The sequence below is a fragment of the Miniopterus schreibersii genome (genome assembly GCF_964146895.1).
Source record: "Miniopterus schreibersii genome assembly, chromosome: 2".
NCBI lineage: Eukaryota > Metazoa > Chordata > Mammalia > Chiroptera > Miniopteridae > Miniopterus > Miniopterus schreibersii.
Genome location: NC_138102.1, coordinates 173,091,630 through 173,111,611, shown reverse-complemented (window position 1 = coordinate 173,111,611; position 19,982 = coordinate 173,091,630). Strand labels below are relative to the sequence as shown.

At 44.2% G+C, this 19,982-nt stretch overlaps 1 protein-coding gene across 2 annotated transcripts in view; it reads right to left on the bottom strand.

The window, feature by feature from the left end:
- The window catches only part of ANO4 (anoctamin 4), a 227,097-nt gene that overhangs the window by 84,290 nt on the left and 122,825 nt on the right, over positions 1 to 19,982 (bottom strand). For both annotated transcript variants that reach the window (XM_081127861.1, XM_081127860.1), the window contains 2 exons: positions 6,089 to 6,189; positions 2,631 to 2,675 (listed from right to left, as the gene is read on the bottom strand). In XM_081127861.1, coding sequence (XP_080983987.1) covers positions 2,631 to 2,675; positions 6,089 to 6,189 — 146 coding nt within the window. The remainder of the gene's footprint in view (positions 1 to 2,630; positions 2,676 to 6,088; positions 6,190 to 19,982) is intronic.

The window sequence follows — 19,982 nt, the reverse complement described above, 5'->3', positions numbered from 1 at the left end:
GTCATGTGACATGGCAAAGGGGGCTTTGCGGATGGAAGTAAGGTTACAGGCCTAAAATAGGGAGAGCATCTGGTTACTCAGGTGCACCCGATTGAATCCCATGAGCCCCTGGAAGGCAAAGAACTTTCTCCGGCTGGAGACAGGGGAGATGAGGCAGAAGGGGAGGTCAGAGAGATTCAAAGTGTGAAAATAACTCAACCAGCTACTGCTGGCTTTGAAGATGATGAGGGCCAGCAGGGCCGGCAGCGAGAAGCGGAGAATGACCTCTGCCCACGAACCGTAAAGAAACAGAGCCTGCACTGCCTGGAACTGAACTGTGCCAGCAACCTGCCTTTCTCTCTCCCTCTCTCCCCCTTCCTTCCTTCCTTTCTCCCTCCCCTCCTTCTTTCTTCCTTTTTTAAAATGAAAACCCCCCACACAGCCCTGCATCGCAGTCACTGAAGCCTCCTGGACTGGTAACAGTGAGACACCAGTGGGCTTGGATTTCTTTTCCTTCTTCTTAGAGCCAAGTCCCCTGTATTTACAGCCTCTCTTGGATATAAGTGAGGGATCTTTGGAAGTTGATACGATTCTTTTTAGGTCACAAGGCTACTAATTGGGGCACAGCCTAAATACCTTACAGGAGAGTCCAAAGGCTTTGGAACATTTACATATATTAATTTTTTAAAATGGGGATGGAAATATACAAGCTCTTTGCCTGCATATGCATCTGATACAGTTACAGCCGTGCTGACTGTCTCATGCAGCAGGGGCCAGCATCATGCTGAAACAGTTGCACAGGACAGCCTCAGGCAGGATGTGTGGGGAATGGAGGGAAAAGTAGTAATGAGACCTCAGCTATGAGCCACCACAACAGTCACATTTGTTACTTTGTAATCACATCTTTTACAGACTACATTTGTACTACTGGGTGAAGGCAAAAAAATTTTTAAAATGGTGAAGAAAGATGATAAAATTCCCTTTCTTTATAGGATACATAACTTCTCATGCCTGTTAAGCGTGCCTAAAGACAAGTCAAAACAACATTTAATAGACCAAGTACATGTATGAAAAGAGCATTTACTCCAAAACTGTATGTCTGAACTATGTGAGTATGATTTATGGGAGTCAGGTGACTTTTCAAAATGAAGATGTTTGTGAAAACACACTTTATTTCTCTGCCTGTTCGGAAACTTTATAATATCACTTCTCTTATCCTTAAAGGAGATAGGTCTGTTTCAGGGATCCTTTTATGAATTAATGAAATGAAATATCATTTATAAGTGTGAAACTAAAAGCTAAATTAAATATCCATATTTGCTATGCCATGAGAATTTGAGACCATTGGAGATCCATGTTGTATTACTGGCGTATGACCAGAACCACAAATTGGACATGTGCCTTTCCGTTTAACATCAGACCTGGCTACACAGAGACAGACACGCTTCATCATCTAAATCAACCTGTTCTGCGGTGAAAGGAAGAGTTCACGTATACACAAAATTTTTTGACAAGGTGCATTTTAAAATCTACACCAGATACTGGGCTTCACAAAGTTGCACCACCAAAGTGATATCCGAAACTTAATTCTACGTGACAAGCAATGCAATTCAACCTAGGAGCCCATTCTGAATCAAAGTGCCACACCACTTTAGCTGGTCTTTTTTCCAGAATCTTCTAGTGCCTCCTAATGCCAAAATTTGTCTATGGTTTTGATTTATGTACTTAGAGTAGCATCAACTTTTTCAGGCCAGAGATTAGTGTTTAGAAAGCTGTCCTTCCAGTTCTAGAATCAAGGACTTCCCAAGCTCTTATTCATTCAAAACTTCCCCTCTGCACACATGGAGACTATATGATCGGACACGTCTCCTCTGCTTCCCTTCTTTTAGCTCCTGTTCTAAATCCTGTCCCCTCTTTCTGCTTTCCTCTGCCACAAAACTCATCAAGGTAGTAGTGAACCCTCAATGATTCTATTCTCTCGGGACCTCACCCATCTCCACCAGCTGGAATTGGGTTTCCATGACCCTCTACTTGGTGGTCATCAGTCTACAAATGTCGTCCTAAACTGGCACCATCAGCATCACTTGGGATCTTGATGGAGATGTACATTATTGAATCTCACCTCAGAAACCCTGGGAAGGGGCCCAGGGATCTGAGTATGAAAGAGCCCTGCTGATGACACCGATGCTTGCTAAAATTTGAGAACCACTGCTCCATGGAGGCTGCTAGCATGGCGGTTACCGTGGTGACCAGACACTGACTCAGCTCTTACCCTTCACCAGTAGCTGAAGACCAGGGACTCGCTCCTGGTGCCTGTGGCACTGCCTTCCTCAGCTCTCCTCCTACTTCTTAAATGGTTCCTTTCACCCTCTTTCCATTTCTTCCTGTCTCCTTAATGCAGATTTTCCAAGGAATGGCCACGGGCCCTCTTCTCTCCTCTCTCTCCATCCCGCCCTGGGAAATACGATCCCCTCCCCCAGTTAACGTCATTGCATCCATGCCTCTGACCCCCCAAAGTAGCTATTGCTGGAACATGCAGGGCAGCCAGTTCTCCCGCGTGACAAAGGCGCCTCTTGGATTCCTTGTCGTTTGTTCGAGCACACAAGGCGACAGGTCAGACAAACACTCCCACGACAGAGCATGCCACTAACCTGCTCATGAACTTGTACCGGCGGGGCAGGTAATAGATTTTTCTCCTGGAAGAACAGCAAAAATGAAGCCAGTCGAGAAGAAAACCCATCGTCAGTTACAGTTTGAACTAGCAAGGAAGGAAAGGAGATTGAAGATAGAAGCCTGTAAGAGGTGAAGGAGAAAAAACTAAAAAGAGATTAACAGTGAGGAATGTAGTGGGAGCCTAGGGCATGCGTTTCTGAGCCACAGAATCTTACGAGACGCTGATATTTCTTTCTCTCCTCATTACCAGGATAGTTTATGGTTGCCACTAGTCTATAAAGCCCTGGACAGGGTGGTGATGTGGAGCAACTGGCATTCGCATGGATTCAGCTGAGGTCACCTTTTCTCAGGGACGCAGAGATGGGCTGCCAGCCTGCTGGCAATGTACGTAACTTAACGGGACACTGTTATACTAGCTAATATTTACACAGCACTTTAAGTTTACAGAACCTTTCTCTCATGTGATACAAGCAGGGGCAATAGAAAAAGATAAGTATTTTACAACCAGTACAAGAAGAACACTAACTGGTCAGCATCAACATCCAGCTGGAAATACTGCCTAACAAGTGCCCTGCTTATAGTGAATTACAGATATAAACTAAGGCATCGGGAAAATACCTGTAAAAATTGTACTTAGTAAGGACATGTCATACTTCTGTGTATCTGCATTGTTTAAATATCAGCAATGAAAATTCTGGGTGTAGTTGAAATAAAGAGTGCATGTGCTGGCTGCTTTATTAAAACGCAATCTCTTTTTCCATATTCTGGGCTTCGGCCAATGGAGTAGCCACGGACCAGGGGTGGCTTATAGGTTTTCTGAACTGTTACTGAGCTATCTCACTTTTGAAAAATGGAAAGCTTATATCCCTAAAATTATATTTAATATCTGTGAAAAGTTAAAAACATATCCATGTTGTTAACTGGCAAAACTATAGAGACAATAAAAATGTAAGTGGTTGCTTGGGTTTGCGGTTGGGGTGGGTAATGGGGGGAAGGGATGAACAGATGGAGCCCAGAATATGTATTTGAAATATGCGTTTGTCAAAACCCACAAAACTGTGCAACAAAAAGAGTGAACCCTAAAGTAATTCTATGGACTTTAGTTAATAATGATGTATTAATACTGGTGCATCAATCATAAGAAATATACCATACTAATGCAATATATTAATAGGAAACTGCGTGGGGTGAGAGGGGCTGGGTATATGGGAATACTCTGTACTATCTACTCAATTTTCTGTAGACCTAAAAATGCCCTAAAATAGTCTATTTAAAAAACTCCATATTCATGGAATACAGGTATTTAAGAAGCAGGTTTTATTGGCAATTTCCCACCAGAAACCTATTCTTCAACTTCCCTTTAAGCACTGTAGGAATAGAAATCCAAGGAGACTAAACCAGGGATGCAGACTTGCAGTCTGCAGAAAATAGTAAATCAGATTAAGATTATTGGGGGCATTTACATTCAGGCCAATGGGTGTTTGTACATTCTGTTGAAATGATGCGGCAGGGTAGTTCCTCGTTTGGAAATGCACATACCTCCCTAGGCTAGAGTTATTTGTCTGAAATGTTGCATGAGATGGCCGCACAAACTCTAAACACATCAAGTTGCACCAAGTGAAGCTATGCTCAGGTAAAATCCCATCAATATTAACAAGGCCTATTAGTGTCCAATCATTAACAGTATTTTCTCCTAAAACTGTTGTAGTGTAGGAATTCCTACACTTAAAAAGGAGATTATTATTCATTATTTATGGTTTTCATTTTATTGCTTAGATCACATTTTCTTACTGCTACAGCAGAAAAGTACTAACGCCGCTCACAGGCAGCACTTTTCTGCTGGGGAATGAGCACGCAGAAGTGTTATTTATGACATGGCCAGTCCTTCACGTAGGAAATCCTTCCAGGTACTAAAGGAACTTGCTCTATGTTAACAGTGCTCAAGTTTTCACAGTCTGCTTGGGGTCTTGGCTCTAGACGTGTGTTCCGTTGGGAGGGGGTATCAGTTTCACTAAGTTTCACCAACTTGCTTGGACCAAAAGGTAGACTTTTGGCTTTGTTGGCTAGAAGATGTTGGTCTGATATAGGAGCCTACCTAAGCCTATTTTGCAGTGTCCCTCATGTGTGATATAGTATCAACCCATATTAGCTACAGCATTGATAACTGGCTTTAATGAATTATAATTCGAGTGTAACAATTTTCAATGGAAACTAAATTGAGAATCCTTCTCTCTCTTAGTGACAATATATATTTTTTAAATCCTTGAATGCTTAGATTTCCTTCGCAACATTTTAAATACAAAAATACATCCAAATGGGGGGGGTTGGGGACACATCTGTAATACTTTCAACAATAAAGATACATTAAAAAAAATACATCCAAAGATTAGAACTATGTTTATCTCAATTCTTTGGAGAATTCTACCTCAAAGAAAAATAAATGCTAGAAGTCCCAGCTTCTATTTGGACTTACTATTAGAACATAAAGGCCAACAAACAAAGAATGTAATATACACCAGGGAGATATATTACAGGACTCTGAATGGAAATTGCCCTTCTCTAAATGTGTCCCTAGCTCCTCTCTGTCTCTATGAATGTAGCTGATTCTTTGTCTCTATTACTTTCTACAGCTCATTAAGACGTATATTTTAGAATGTGCACCAGTTTGCCAAGTTCCCAATGTCTGACTTGGTCTTGGCAAATTGCAAACCAAACATATTTAGTGCTTTAGTCCCTTTGGAACTGTCCTTGGTACTAAAACTAAAACCCTCCACCTCCTTTAGAAGATTCCATTACAGACTTCCCACATATCCTGGCATTTCACTTTTCCTTAACCTATAGGGAAACTAAGAATGTTCGCTTTGAAATTAAGGTAAATTAATCCTTTTAAATAAGCAACCCACACAAAGTATTTTCTATTGCTCTAAGAATAAATACAAATGCTTGTTTGTACTAATAAGCTGACTTTTAAAATTTTAAATATTGGTTATTTTTAAAAATAGAGCACATTCTCATGAAATTTCTTGAACTTGTTTCTATAGAGGCAGATTTTAATGTTTTTCTGGAAGGTTGCCAACAATAAGGACCACAAATATCACCGGGCACTGTGGATGCCTAGAGTCTGGCTCAGCAACGCAGCAGAAGAAGGGCTCCCAAAAATGGCACTTGGGAAATGAAAATGCCACTTGGAAAATTCTTTTTTACAGACACTTGAATCATCTAACTGCTAAGGAATGAATTAACCAGAAACTTTCACAAAAAGCCATGAAATCATTACTGGCCATGAAGACCTACTGCACTTCCTAAACATTTCAAGGATTTTCTTCTCTAGCAGCATTCCAGTCTGCATTTCAGTTTTATTTGTTCCGAGAGCGGAGTCCATTAGGTTTACAGTGAAGCAGCAGAGAGAGAGGGGGGAAAACACACTGACACCTACCTGAAAGGCATTCTTACATTCATTTGTTCTGCGTATCTTCCAAGCACTTCCCATGGGGCATGCAACTTCACAAAGATAATGTCACTGTTTATTAGAGAGGACTGAAACAGAAAAAAGAAACTCAATTAAAACGCTTATCCAAGTCTCCTGGGGTTGAAACTGAGTTGGAACTTAGAACGCATGACCCTGTATGGAGTTCAAGGTTGGGGCATTCTTCAATAATAGGTTGGACCACTGCAGGTACATACAGTCAGTTAACAAACAGACCCCTGTCTGCCAGGCACTGGACACCCAGCTGGGAACAGAAGAGATACGAATGACATTTACACATTCTGCAAAAAACCTGTTTTTAGAAAGAGAGGCAACAAGTTAAAAAGGGAGGGATACATTGAGATAGTGATGAGTGTTGTGGGGTGGGGAGCACACACTAGAGGTCAAGGTAAGGCCTCCCTGAGGCGGGGACGTGAGAGCTGAGACATGAAGGAAGCAGCACCCAGGGAAAGAGCAGGGAATGAGCGTTCCAGATGCAAAGGCCCTAACCTGGGGCCTGGTTTGGTGTGGCCTAGGTCTGAGGGGAGGAAGGAGGGTAGAGCGGCCGGAGGGTGGGAATCGTGAAATTGGCCTAAGAAAGAGGCTGAAAAGTGAGCAGGGGCCAGAGCATGGGGTCCCTCACAGGCCACCACGAGACGGCTGGAATTTAATCTGGGAACGCCAGGAAGTCATTTGGATTTAGGTTTTCAAAGATCACTCTGGTTGCTTCGTGGAGAACCGATTATATGAGGGAGAATTCCAGGGAGAGCAGAGGGAGGGAGAGATGCTCTCAATCATCCAGGCCAAAGAAAGTTGGTGGTGGAGGTGCAGGTGGGGGGACCTAAGGGAAGCGTGACTGAAACCTGGGTCAGTATCAGGCAAGGCGTTTTTGAAGGACCCAAGCCTTTGCCTCCTGTGGGGCATTTTATCAACACGTCATTTAGACGGGGAAATAAACTGGGGCGTCCCACCCTGATAACCGCCCGACAGATTCTGGCCTATGAGCCTGGCCAAAGGGAGCCTTTTCCCAGGGGGAGCGTGGGTTGTGGAAGGAGGTAGAATAAAGGTGAGAAAACAGTGAGCCGAGCCCGTGTAAGTTAGCAAAGCGGCCAGTGGCTTTCCGACCTCTTTCTCACACAGGGTCGTTCTGAACTGCGTGTCCTTTAAACTTAGATGGTTCAAGAATGTTGAAAGATATGTCAGTCTTTGTGGCTGAACTCTCCTTATAATAGTATTTAGAAAAACCCAACATTTTCACACACCTGACAAAAACAGAAGCTCAACTTTAGGCACCAGAGGGGATAAATCTGTGCTACGGAAAATTGTTTCTTCAACTGTAGGTGATGTTCACTTATAACTCATTTCTGGTATTTTCATTTAGAGTCTTTTTGCTGGGCTTATAAATACTGCATTTAAAAACTCCTCAAGGTATTATAAAAATCAAACTGGGGTCAACCACAATGTTCTCAGGACTCTGGTGATGCTGAGTTTCCCCTCACAGTGGTGGGGGGTGCCCCCCAATTGCTCTGAAAAAATCAAACTTTCTTGTCATTCAGGCTGAACGAGGTTTTATCCTAAGAAAAAAGTCTCTATTTCCTAAAAATGGGTTTTTTTGTGTATATCAAAGATAGACTTCAGAGTCTAGGGCTATTTTGTGGCTTCTTCGTTTGGAAATTTTCATTGTGATCATGGAATTCTTTAAACCCCCAGCTTTCCCCCGAGAGCCTACCTACGCCCAGCACTGTCTCTGCCCTCATCTAGGAGAGACGGTAAAGACGCACAGTGAGAGCACAACACGGGCATGCGAGTGACTCACAGAATCTGACTGAGTCACAGAATCAGCCCGACTGGATTTAGAGCAGACTCTACTCCTACAACAGGCTCTCTCCAGGGAACTGCTGTGTTGTTTGTTGTTCAGAAAATAAAAAATCCAGTGGAAGAATAATCATTTCCTAGATCCCCATGAATGTATGAGACCCTGGCAAGAATACATCAGTATCCTCTACTTAGGCCACCTTTTAAACGCCACCTTTCTGTGTGTGGGAAAGCCAAGTTCATGATCTAAACCCACTGAATCAACTAAGATTCTAAGGTGGGGTCTCAACCATTTTCTGCTAAAAAGCACAGCTGTTTTGATTCACTCAACATGATAAAAAAAAAACACTTATGTTTCTTGTTACTTTAATTATAATAATTCTAAGAGCACCACTTAATTTTTTTAGTGCTTTGAATTTTGGAAACACTTCCCCACGTTATCTCATTTTATTACCACACAGACCTTGAGAGAGAGGCCGTCCCTTCCGTTTCTCAAAGGAGCAGGGAGAAAACAGGTCCAGGAACCCATAAGCAAACGGAGCATTTATCCAGACAGAGCTGAGTCCACACCCACACCCCTGGCTCCCTTGTCAATTTTTAAAATTGATCTTTACTGTTGAAAGAATTACAGATGTCCCCTTTCCCCACCCACCCCCATTGAGTCCCTCCACCCCGCATCCCCCCACCCCTTGTCAATTTTATCTAATAAACTCTGAGGTTCAGATTAATCCATGGCTTCATACCTGCAAGGAAGATGAAAAACCCTTGAAATACCCCTTTATCAGCTTATACAAACTAATCTGAAAAGAATTTCACACTTTAGGAAACAAAGAAAAACGAAAAGGAATATTAAGCTACTAATGAACTGAGATGCGATTCAAGACTATTAAAAGTTATTTTGATACTCTTGAGAGAAATGTTAATGGAATGCCCTTGAATAACGACGTATGTCAATTCGTAGGTCCCGTGTGCATGTGTGCACACGCACGTACCTGTGTCTGTGTGTGTATATGGAGCTTATTATTTGTATTCAGTTTTTCAAGGAGCAGCTGAACTTCAGCCCAGAAAAAATAAATGTGAAACAGATGATCGCTAATTAAATGACTTATATATCATTCTTTTCTCTACTGCTGAGTGATTACACTACTGTCTCTAAATAGGTTTATCTTCATTATTAAGTATTCGCTTCCACATTAAACCAAGTACGAAAGTGCCAAAGTGAAGAGAAATGAGAATGACTTGTTTGAAACCTGGAGCCGTTTCATTAACATACTGCAATAAAAATCCCTTAGGTTAGAACCCTGGGGAGAAAAAAATGACCATCGAGAGAAGTTTAGAAACTATCCTTAGAAGAATAACTGGAGCGATTAAGCGGTAGCACCGAACCTACCTGGAGTGGAAACAAATGCAATCCACAGAAAACATTCCGTTTCCCCCCTTCATTCAGAAAGAACACACCGAACACCTTCTACGTACTTGATGTCAGGAACACCAAGGCACGTAAATCAAGGTCCTTGCCTTGGTTCGCCAAAATTTAGTAAGGGAAATTTAGATAAGGCAATAGTTAGAAAAAGAAAAAATAGCATGCTGTTATCTAATCCAAGTAATCCATCTCCCATTTCTATACATCAGCACCCCTGACCCCACTGCTGAGAAGGGGACTCGGAGGGACAAACGGGTTTGGGAGTGGGGTCATGGAGACAGATCATAAATTCAGTTTTGGAAGTGTTAACTTCAAGACACCCATGAGGAGATGTCTTGTGGGTGGATAAGAGAAATGAGTCTGGAGCTCAGGGGAGCCGGGTAAGTGTGGCCGGGATACAGACAATATTAAAGTCCATGGGACTGAACGAGGTCACTGGGAGAAAGTATGGGTCCAGAGCCACACAGGGAGCTGAGTCACAAAGGTTAGTTGGAAATGCAGATTCTCAGGCTGGATTGCACACATTTATGCTCATGTTCATATGTCTGCCTCTTACTGACTCTGTGACTTGGACAAGCCTCTCTATGCCTCAGTTTGTTCAACTGTAAAATGGGAAATGATAGTTGTATCTATTTACTGAATTGTAGTAAAAGACATAACACAGGTAAGATGCACACAGTACATCTAAAAACATGTTGGTTATTGTCTCCAAGAAGGGCCACAGCATACTGGTGGCGGTGGAAGTACACAGCACTCATCCCAGTTACAACCTGGGAAGAAATAAGAAACCAGTATCTGGGAAGGCTTTTCCAGTCTTTGACTACAAGGCTAAACCAGAAGAAATCCTGAGAGTCAAGTCCCCAAATCCTGCCTCCTGTCCCTCCACAGTGCCCAGCGTCTACTGACTACACGTTCCTCTAAGGACATTCATCTATTCATCAACATTCTACAGACCACATCCCAACCCTCATGGAGTTCAGGGTCTGTTGGGGTCACAGACCCTCAATCAACACGCCTCTCTGTGCTTAAAAGAATAAAGGAGAGTAATGAAATAGAAAGGAATGGTGCGAAGGAGATGCTATGTTAGATAGAGTGGTGTGGACAGGCCTTTTGATAAAGTGCCATTTGAGCTGAAACTTGAAGACAGTGCAGGCAAAGGCTGTTTCATTATCTCAGAAGAGAGCACTGCAGGCCACGGGAACAGTCAAAGGCAAAGCGCCCGAGGCACCTATGTGCCCGCAGGTTCCACTAATCGAGCATGAAGGGTCAAACCAGGTTGGCCACTTGCTTCTGTTCTGTATCCCTTTAGGCAACTACCTGGATAGCACTTTCCCACAACCATGCCGCTAATAAAACAAAGCAAACCTCTAAAAGGCTGGGGCAAAAAGGAGTTATTAATTTCCAACTGGGAAGTCAGATGAGCTTCTGGGAGAAAAAAAGTAGAGTAATGTTTGGGGGCTTCTGTACAAATTAAATCCACTAATCTCAGGCCAGCCTGGGAGGCAGGCATCGTTACCCTGACTTACTGCAGGAGGAACTAAAGCAGGAGTCGGGGTGCCTTGGCTAAGGTCACACTGTGAGTGAGGAGGGGGCCCGGATCCTCCCCAAGGCAGCTGGGCTCCTGAACGGCTGCTCGGCAACGGGAAGCTGAGGCCAACGCGAGCTCAGCTCCACTGTCATTTTGATTTTTGGATAAATGCTTGGTTACCTATCAGAATCCAGGGTACAGTGCACACAGTTTCCGCTGCATCCTAAAATGAATGTAAGGCCAGTGATAAAAATCACCTTGAAGTCTGGTTCTGCCACTCACTACTTGTGTGTCTCTGGGGGCGCTATTTAATTCATGAGCCTCAGTTTCTGCATTTTTTAAAAAAAACGTTTTCATTGATTTTTAGAGAGAGAGGAAGGGAGAGGGAGAGAGAGACAGAAACATCATCACTCGGCTGCCTCCTGCAAGCCCCTTACTGGGGATGGAGCCGCAACGCGGGCATGTGCCCTAACCGGGAATCAAAGCAGCGACCTCTTTCTTGGCTCATGGGTCGATGCTCAACCACTGAGCTGCACCGGCCAGGGAGTTGCCTCATTTGTGAAGTGAGGATAACAAATGCCCACCTTGCAGGGTTGTTCTAAAGCTGCCATAATCGCACAATAGGTGGTTCAATAAGTCAGACTTTCCTTCTTTCTCCCATCGTCACTGAATGCTCCGTGGATATTCTGCTAACCCATAGATGATGCTAGAACTTCCTGATGGGTCTGGAATCCAGTCTCTGAAACTGACTGAGAAATGTACATTTCTGGAGGGTGAAGGGGCCTGAAGTAATCGCTAAGAATTTCAACTCCTCTCCACAGGGCTGCCGCCCAACCAGCTGTGTGTCACTGGGTAAATGACTTGCACTTTTTTGCACTTCAGTTTCTCTGAAAAATGAGGGCATATGTCTCTAAAATAACTTTTGCATTTTTAAACTCTTTATTTCCTTAGGGACAAACCAGGATTTGTGAGTGTAGTTCAAAGAAGCTCTCCAGCCGATTGTGATGCAATTCTCTCTCCACAACACATACACACACACTCACAAACACTGACCGCACCTGGTCAAGAGAAGCCTGGGAGGCACTGTATGTTCCTAAATGATCAGTGTTCATTCCCTAAAGATGACATTAGCATTAGTGACAGGAAATAGGTGTGTGAAATGGCCACTCACCACCTCACAGCACATCTTTAAATGGGGGTTCACTAAGGACTGCACTCAGGTCCTAGTCTCATCTACCTGTTCTCCATGGGTGATCTCATCCCTTCCCAATGACTTCAGGCCTATCACCTGTCTTCTGATGTCTTCCAGGTTCGTATCTTTGGCCCAGACCTCTCTTCCAAGTTCCAGATGGGCTACACGATACCTGCCCTCAGCTGTCTCACTGGCGTATCAGACTCAGCGTGTCGAAAAGGAATCTGTTTCTCTGGCAAACTGCTCCTCAGTGGCCCCAAATTTGGGAAGTGACACAACCATCCGTCCACTCGCTCAAGTCCAGGAGTGTTTCTTAGATTACTTTCTGAACATCGTGAGATCTAGACTATGAGTATGTTTCTCACATTACTGACTGGCTTGTTAAAACATTATTATTAGACAGAAAAATTCCATCTTCTAGCCACTACGAAGGTTCCAGTATGGTTTAAATTTATGAGAAGCTCAAGTAAACACTCCTCTAGGCCACAGACAGGGGAGGTCTAGTGCTGAGTTGCTAAGCACAAAGTTTCAAATATTTTGTTAAGTGAACAGTGATACAACGTGCTCTTGATGACTCTGCATCGACCCTGGCAATCCCTACATCGAGCCTAGGAAAACTACTGCATCAGGATAGCTGAAGAAAATCAGTGTTTGGTCTATCAGTCAGGATGGGCTAAGTTAGGCTGTAGCAACAAATAACTCCAAATATCAGTGACTTAACTAGACCTGTACTGTCAATACGGTAGTTGCTAACTACATGTGACTATTAAGTACTTGAAATATACTGAGTCCAAATTGAGATGTGCTGTCTGTGGAAAATATACACAAGATTTTGAAGACTTAGAATGTCTGAAAAAATGTAAAATATATCCTTAACTTCTATATTGATTACATGTTTAACTGATAATAATTTAGATCTACTGAATTAAATGAAACATTAAAATTAATTGTATCTGTTTTTTACTTTTTATAGGTGACTACTAGAAAATCTAAAATTACATGATTTCTACTGGCTGGTGATAGGATAAAGGTTTATTTCTCATTTTGCTACATGTCCACTGCAGGTCAGCTCACTGTAGTGACTCACGCTGATGGGTCACTGTGCTAGAGGGAAGGCAGAGCTCAGAGGGTCTTGGCAGGACACATGCCAGTTCTGCACTGAGCCCACTGAACAGAAGTAGTCATATGGACCCATTTGTCTACAAGGTCAGCAGGAAGAGAAATTATATCAGATAAGTAATGCTAATTAATGCATCCTGATGTGGAGTACCCTTCCTCCATCACCTGCTCAGGATCACAGATTTACTGTGTAAAAGCAAGTGTCTTCCTCACAACAAGGCTACTCATAAAGTCATTAAAAAAATGCCTCGAGAAAATCTCAACTACATCCTAGGTACTATGTTGGCCCCTAGAAATACAGAGAAGGCTAAGAACATGGTCTTGGATCTCAGGGAACTTACATTTCAAAGAGCAACTGTTATACTAACTACAAATGATGTGATGATTATAATCAGAAGTTGGTCTAATTTCCTCTAAAAGCACAGAGAGAAAATGCTCCCTTTCTGGATGCTCCCTCTATGTAGCAATAAATCTCTCCTTAGGAGTAAGCAACGTCAGCTCCGACCCACACAGCTCCAAAGTTCTTTCACTTGTTACAGATCATCTTAACATTCCTTTATTCCTTCAAGGCAGCATATTAGATAAGTTGAACTTAGGGACAACTATATCATCACAGTTATGCTTTATATTATCACAGTTAATCAACCCACTGATAACTATACACAGGTATGACCCAATCAATAACCCGTGAGCATTCTGTCCTTCGTGAGGCGCAATGATGAACAGACCTGGAAAGGACCCATGAGCAGGGCGCCTCCTGCCAGGGGAGTAATTTAATTTGGGAAATACTTTCTAGTGCTCTTGGAGGCTATGAAGATCACGACATCCCTCCCAGGCCCATTCTATTTATCTCCTGGTGGAATGCTGAACAAAATTAGAGAATGCAGAATGGTGTATGTAGCCATATAGCTTACAAAGTTCTTTTTACCTAAACATTATTAAAAAGCTGTCAAGAAACAGGGCTCATATGATTTTAATAACAGAAGAATGTAGCTGACAGATTATACCTCAACTCATATCAGTTCCCCATTGGTATAAAGATGATATAAATCCTTTGCTTACTTTGCAAGGCTAAGCCTTGCACATATATATGTGTGTAGGTATATATATATACACATACAATATATATATGTAACATTTATTATTATATAATATTATATAGTGATATATTATTACACATATATATCACACAAATTAATATACATTATATTAGATAATGCATTTGAAACTATGTTTTTTAGGTGTCATTATGCGTCTCTGGTGTCTGGTACTCCTCCCCTTTGGGACACATGGAGGTCTGACCTTCCTGGCCCGCTGTAGTGGGCTGGAGCCATAGGATGAGCTCTGGCCATTGAGTTGTGAGCGGAAGCCTTGAAGATTCATCCATGCCACAGAGGCAGGTGTCCGGATGAAGTTGCTCTAATGCTGGGTCCCTGGTAACTACAAAAACAGTCCCCTTCCCTTTCCCCCTCCTATCCTGAGATCAAGAACTATCCCTGTTACCTTAAGCCTCTGAGTGACATGGAGAATAGTGCAGTGTGCAGACAACGTTTTACTGAGTTGTACACATGAGCCTGTATGGTTTTGCCAACCAAACTCACCCCAACCAATTCAATTAAAAAATAATAAAGACCTGCATGGAACTTCAGGAGATCACAGGGGGACAGAGATATAGAAGGAAAGGGGACCCAGGACCAAGTCTTAGGAGGTCTCACATTTGCAGAGCAAATGCAAGATGAGGGGGAGCAAAGGACATTAAAAGGGGGCCAGCGGAGAAGGGAAAGTTCCAGAAGAGCAGGCCCTACCTCCTGAGTCAAGAAAGGAATGTTTTTCAAGGAAGGAACAAGCCACTCTGCACAGATGCCGCTGACAAGGCCAATGAGGTAACAGGGATGGCATGACCGCTGGGTTTGTTCGGAGCCGACCTTCATAAAAGCAGTTTCTATGGAATGATGAAGGAGAAAGCCCGGACTGAGCAATTCGAAAAGTCTGGCAGGCAAGGACACGGAGACAGTGATGCTAGACAAAGCTCTCAAGGCTTTTCTGTGAAGCCGTCAGAGGAGACTAGGGGTCCAGGGCTATTGCTCGTTAGGATGTGAGTCACAGAAGCATGTTTGCAATGGCTGGGCAGAGAGGAAAATGTGATGATGTGGGAGAGAGAGGAGACAATTAGAGGAGCAAAGTCCTTGAGAAGGCGAAACGGGAGGGCTCCCGGGATGGCAGCGGGCGCTCCACTCATAGCCACAGAGGGGGGGCAGAGAGTGGGGGACAGTCGCAGAAGATCCTGCCTCATTGCTTCCATCTCTGTCAGAGTGCAGGCAGGGCTGTCAGGAAAGCTGGTGTGTGCATGGGGACGGGGTGGCACAGACAGAGAGCAGAGGGTCAGGGGCAAGAAAAACGTGTGAAATAACAGTTGGCAGCTCCCTGGCGTATTCACTCTTTGGTCAGATGTCTCCTTCAGTGAACCCCTTATCCAACACCCTATTTAAAATTACGATCCCTTCGCCCCTAGCACTCTTAGACCTGTTCTACTACCTTTCTCATAGCACTGATTCCCTTCTAACATATTACGCTGTTTCTTTATTTACCACACTTATTGTTCACTGCTTCCCCCACTGGAGTGTGAGTGCCACCGGATAAGGGCTCTTTAGTGGGTTCACCAATATGTTCCAAGTGCCTATAATTATGCCAGGCCCTATATATTTATCGAATGATTGAAAATTTTTAAATGAATGAATGAATGAAAGAAGGAAGCAAAGAAAGGAAAGAAGGGAAGGTGGGAGGGACGAAAGAAGTTAGTTCACTGATAAGGTCAGGCGGCACTATAAGCCTCGGAGGCTCACTGGGCACCCTTGGGTGCTCACCTGAGACACTGGTCATGATTTAAAGTGAACCAGCAACGTTCAGCCACTCAGGCGCCGGCAAAAAGAAGGTGGGGGTTAATCAAGGTCAAGGCTTTTCCATGCAGAAAAGTCAAAGAAATAAAGGAATGAGAGCATTCAGATGCTTGTAAATGAGTGGTCACAATGCTGGACCATGAAATTGGAGCGAAGTAATGAGGGAAAGAAAATGACAGCCAAAGAAGGGGCTGGGACAATTAATCAGCAGGTTCATCATCATGTTCAATGTACTTTCCAGTGACATCTTGGACTATTTAAACACACTCAAAGCAAGTTTCAGGTCCAAGTATTAGCTTCAAGTATTTAAGGGTTTGTTTAGATCTCTCCTTCCCTAAAGAGACTTCATTTTAAAGGAAGATGAAGGTACAGCTTTGCTAAGTAGAGAGTAAGAGAAAGAAACAGGCAAATCACAACTAAAATTCAGGACTTACTTGCTGAATACTTGTCTTTGCTTTGCCAACCAAATAAAACACGGTGGGACCAAGAGAATCAAGACTAGTAGTTTTCCATTCTACTGGAGTCTGTGCAGAGAAGGGCAGGGTGGGGGACCCCTTCCAGCAACTGGGAGCAACATTAGATGCCTCTACCTTCATGTATCCATGAGTCACCAAATGAAGGACTGGATTTCAGAAGACCCAAGAGTATTTATTAGAGTCTGAGAAACAGAATCAAGGCAGCCTCAAGTGAATGTCAAAGTGATTTACTGCTGTGCAATCCCAAATAACATCCTGACTAAACCAAAGAACCTACAGACTGTGGAGGAGGAGAGGCCCCAAGAGGAGACCTAATGCGTTTCTGAAACACTAATGGACGTGAGGTCTCACTGCATGTCATTTTCCCCACCCACCGGACTGCTAAGGTCGAGGAAAAGTGTGTGCAGTACAGCTTCATTCTTCTGCCTACTCTCCTCCCAGCCTTCCATAAAGCTCTTTTTCATTTCAACATATGTAGAAAAAGTCAGCATGGAGAATGGAGGTGAAAACAAAAACCCTAGTGAGCGATAAACACTATCTGCTTGAAGACCATCATGATCTTGGTTAACTTTGCAGGTAATAGCTGGTGTAGCTCATTTAGTAAAACCCTTGGCCTGAAAGAAATCCAGCGACGTGATAACTTTATTTAAACAGATGTACTATGGGATAGATTTGGTTGCAAAGAAGCTAAATGATATCAGGTTAGATCACTTTGACAAGAATGACCAAAAGGTGCATATCTGACCAGCATCAACACAATCATTAAGGCTACAACAATTATCGCCGTTATAAATTATATTCATGGGAAACTGATGAGTGAGCACCAGCAATGTGAAAGTCAAGATGAAAGGATGAGCCAGGCACTATGCTGGGCTCCGTGGGGGAGCCTGTGTGGTCCCCATGGAATTGCCACTCCAGCTGGAGAAGCTGACACACACGGAGGAGCCGTGCGTGATGCCTCCGCTGGAAGTTACTGCCCCTTTGCTCCTGCTGTTTCCAGTCTCAAATGCTAGCCCTGCCTTCCTCCTTTCCTGCTTGGTAAACACCTAGTCATCCTTCGAGACTCAGGTCACTTCCTCTAACCTTCCAGAAACCTCTGGGGTGAAGGTGAAGTGGCCTTAATGCTTTTATAGAAACTCTTCAGACTGTGTTCCAATCACTTGTCTTAGGTCTGTCCTCATTGCTAATCACAAGCTCCTCAAAGACCCCGAGCACATTGTGGCAGCTTGCGTTACCCAGACATGACCCCGACCACAGCTTTCATCCCATGTCTTCAGGACCTTGCACTCCCCAGCAAGAGGTGGAATCTACGTGCCTTCCTGTTGCTCCTGCCTCTGCCAATGGGGTACAGGACGCCTCTCAGTCCAGGTCCTACCAACGCACGTCTGCCTGGTTCTGCTGGAACCCAGCCACCATGGCATGAGGGGGCCTGAGGCAGTGGAGCCTCGGAGAAGCCCGTGGAGAGAGCCACATGGAGGGGAACCAGGGCCCATGGCCCGCAGCCTGGCTGAGCTCTTGGCTGACAGCCCTCTTGAAAGGGGGTCCGCCAGGCCCCTAGAAGTGATGCTTCAGCTGATGCCTCATGGAGCACAGAAAAGCTGCTTCTGCCAAGCCCGGCCCAATTGCAGATCTGAGAGTAAAATAAATGACTGTTGTTTAAGTCGCAAGTTTTGGAGTCGTCACGCAACAAAGGATAACTGGAATGCTCTTTCAATTTTGATGCCTGGAATATAATAGGCACTCACTACCCTGAGGCTCTAACACCACAGGAGCCTAAGTGAGGGAGGGAACCTTTCTCTTTCACTTCCCTCGCAGGAAGGAGTTTCCAGCTTGTCTTTCCTTCATTCCCTGCATCACAAACACATGGACTTGTGACTGCTACTGCTGCTGTCTGACACACAAATGAAAGATTTGGCCTCAATGCACTTAGGTCTTCCTTGAACTAAGAGAACTGTCTAGTATCAGTATCAGAACAAAGGCGTGGGTGTGGGGGAGGTGCTGCGACGGTGGGTACCAGCCCAGCCACGGCCATGTGGAACAGCAGGAGAAGCTACTCCACCCTCACCTTGAGGTGCCCTGGAAGATTCATGACTTAAGCTGCAAACCCACTTGGGTAAGGCACAGAGGGGGCTGTCAGAACTTAAGTGAAGGGACAGGTGGCCAGTCATATCTGTTCGGAGGAGGCTGGTGGCTACCCTGGACTGTCTGTTGTCAGCTTGGCATCTCAGTTCCCTCCTTCTGAGGTCTCCATCCTTGTTGTCAAGAAGAAGCTCGGACTACATTTCCCAGGATCCCCTTCCCTGTGGGAAGATAAGGGGTGCTCAGGTGAAATCTTGAAGGTCAAAAAGAAGAGGTTACTTCTCCCCCAATGCAGGATGTTAGAGATAGTTGTGTAAGGTAGAGACAGCTTCAGCTAACCTTTTTTTTCTTATGTTTTTATTAATTTTAGAGAGAGAGGAAGGGAAAGGGAAAGATGGAAACATCTATGAGAGAGAAACATTGATCGGCTGCCTCCTACTGGGGACTGAGCCCACAACCCGGGTATGTGCCCCGATGGGAATCACACTGGCAACTTCTTGGTTCCTGGGTAGGATGCTCAACCACTGAACCACACCGGCTGGGCCAGCTAAGTTTTTTGAGAATGATTTATCTATGTCACATCAGACATTCTTGAGATCCCTAGTGGCTTCCAGGCCAGCTTTGGGGACCTACCACTGAGGTGTTGCAGGAAGCAGTTGGGGGTGGCTTCCTGACCTTCACCCCCAGCCTTTTCAGCAGTGGTATAACCCTCTGTATTAAACACTTTGTTTTTGGAGGACATAGAGTAGCCTGCCTTCCTGCAAAACCCTATCTAACAGAGGGGCCAAGCAGTTGCAAGCCCTAGGGAAGACTTTAAGAAGAAACTATGGGTAGAAAATAGTGGACGACCACAAAAGAGGTAGCCCCCAAAGCGGTGGAAGCTAAACCGATAAACTGCAAAGGACAAGTCAGGCAGGGGGGCTGCAACCAGGTCAGGTCTCCCTAAGGTCCCAACACTGCTCATCCACTCACTTGTCCCAGCTCTGTGCCCTGGGAGAAGTAATTTTGCTGTCCCCTCCACCGGCCAAATCCAGCGAGTTTCCCTCCTCCTATAGTGAGTGCATCCCCACCCCATTCAGTTACTGTTCCATTTACTCTTCCCACGCTCATCCCAGCCCAGGACTGTGAAAACAAACTAATTAGGATGCAAATTCCAAAGTCTCTCTGTGCTCAGTTCACCCGTTATTTTAGGGACTTTCCTGAACTCCTATAATGAAATAGTGGCTCCCTCCCAGGATTCCTGCATCTTTTCTCCACAGCACTCATCACGCCTGACATGTTTACTTGTTTATATAATGCCTCTCTTCCCTCCACAATAGTAGACACTCAGATATT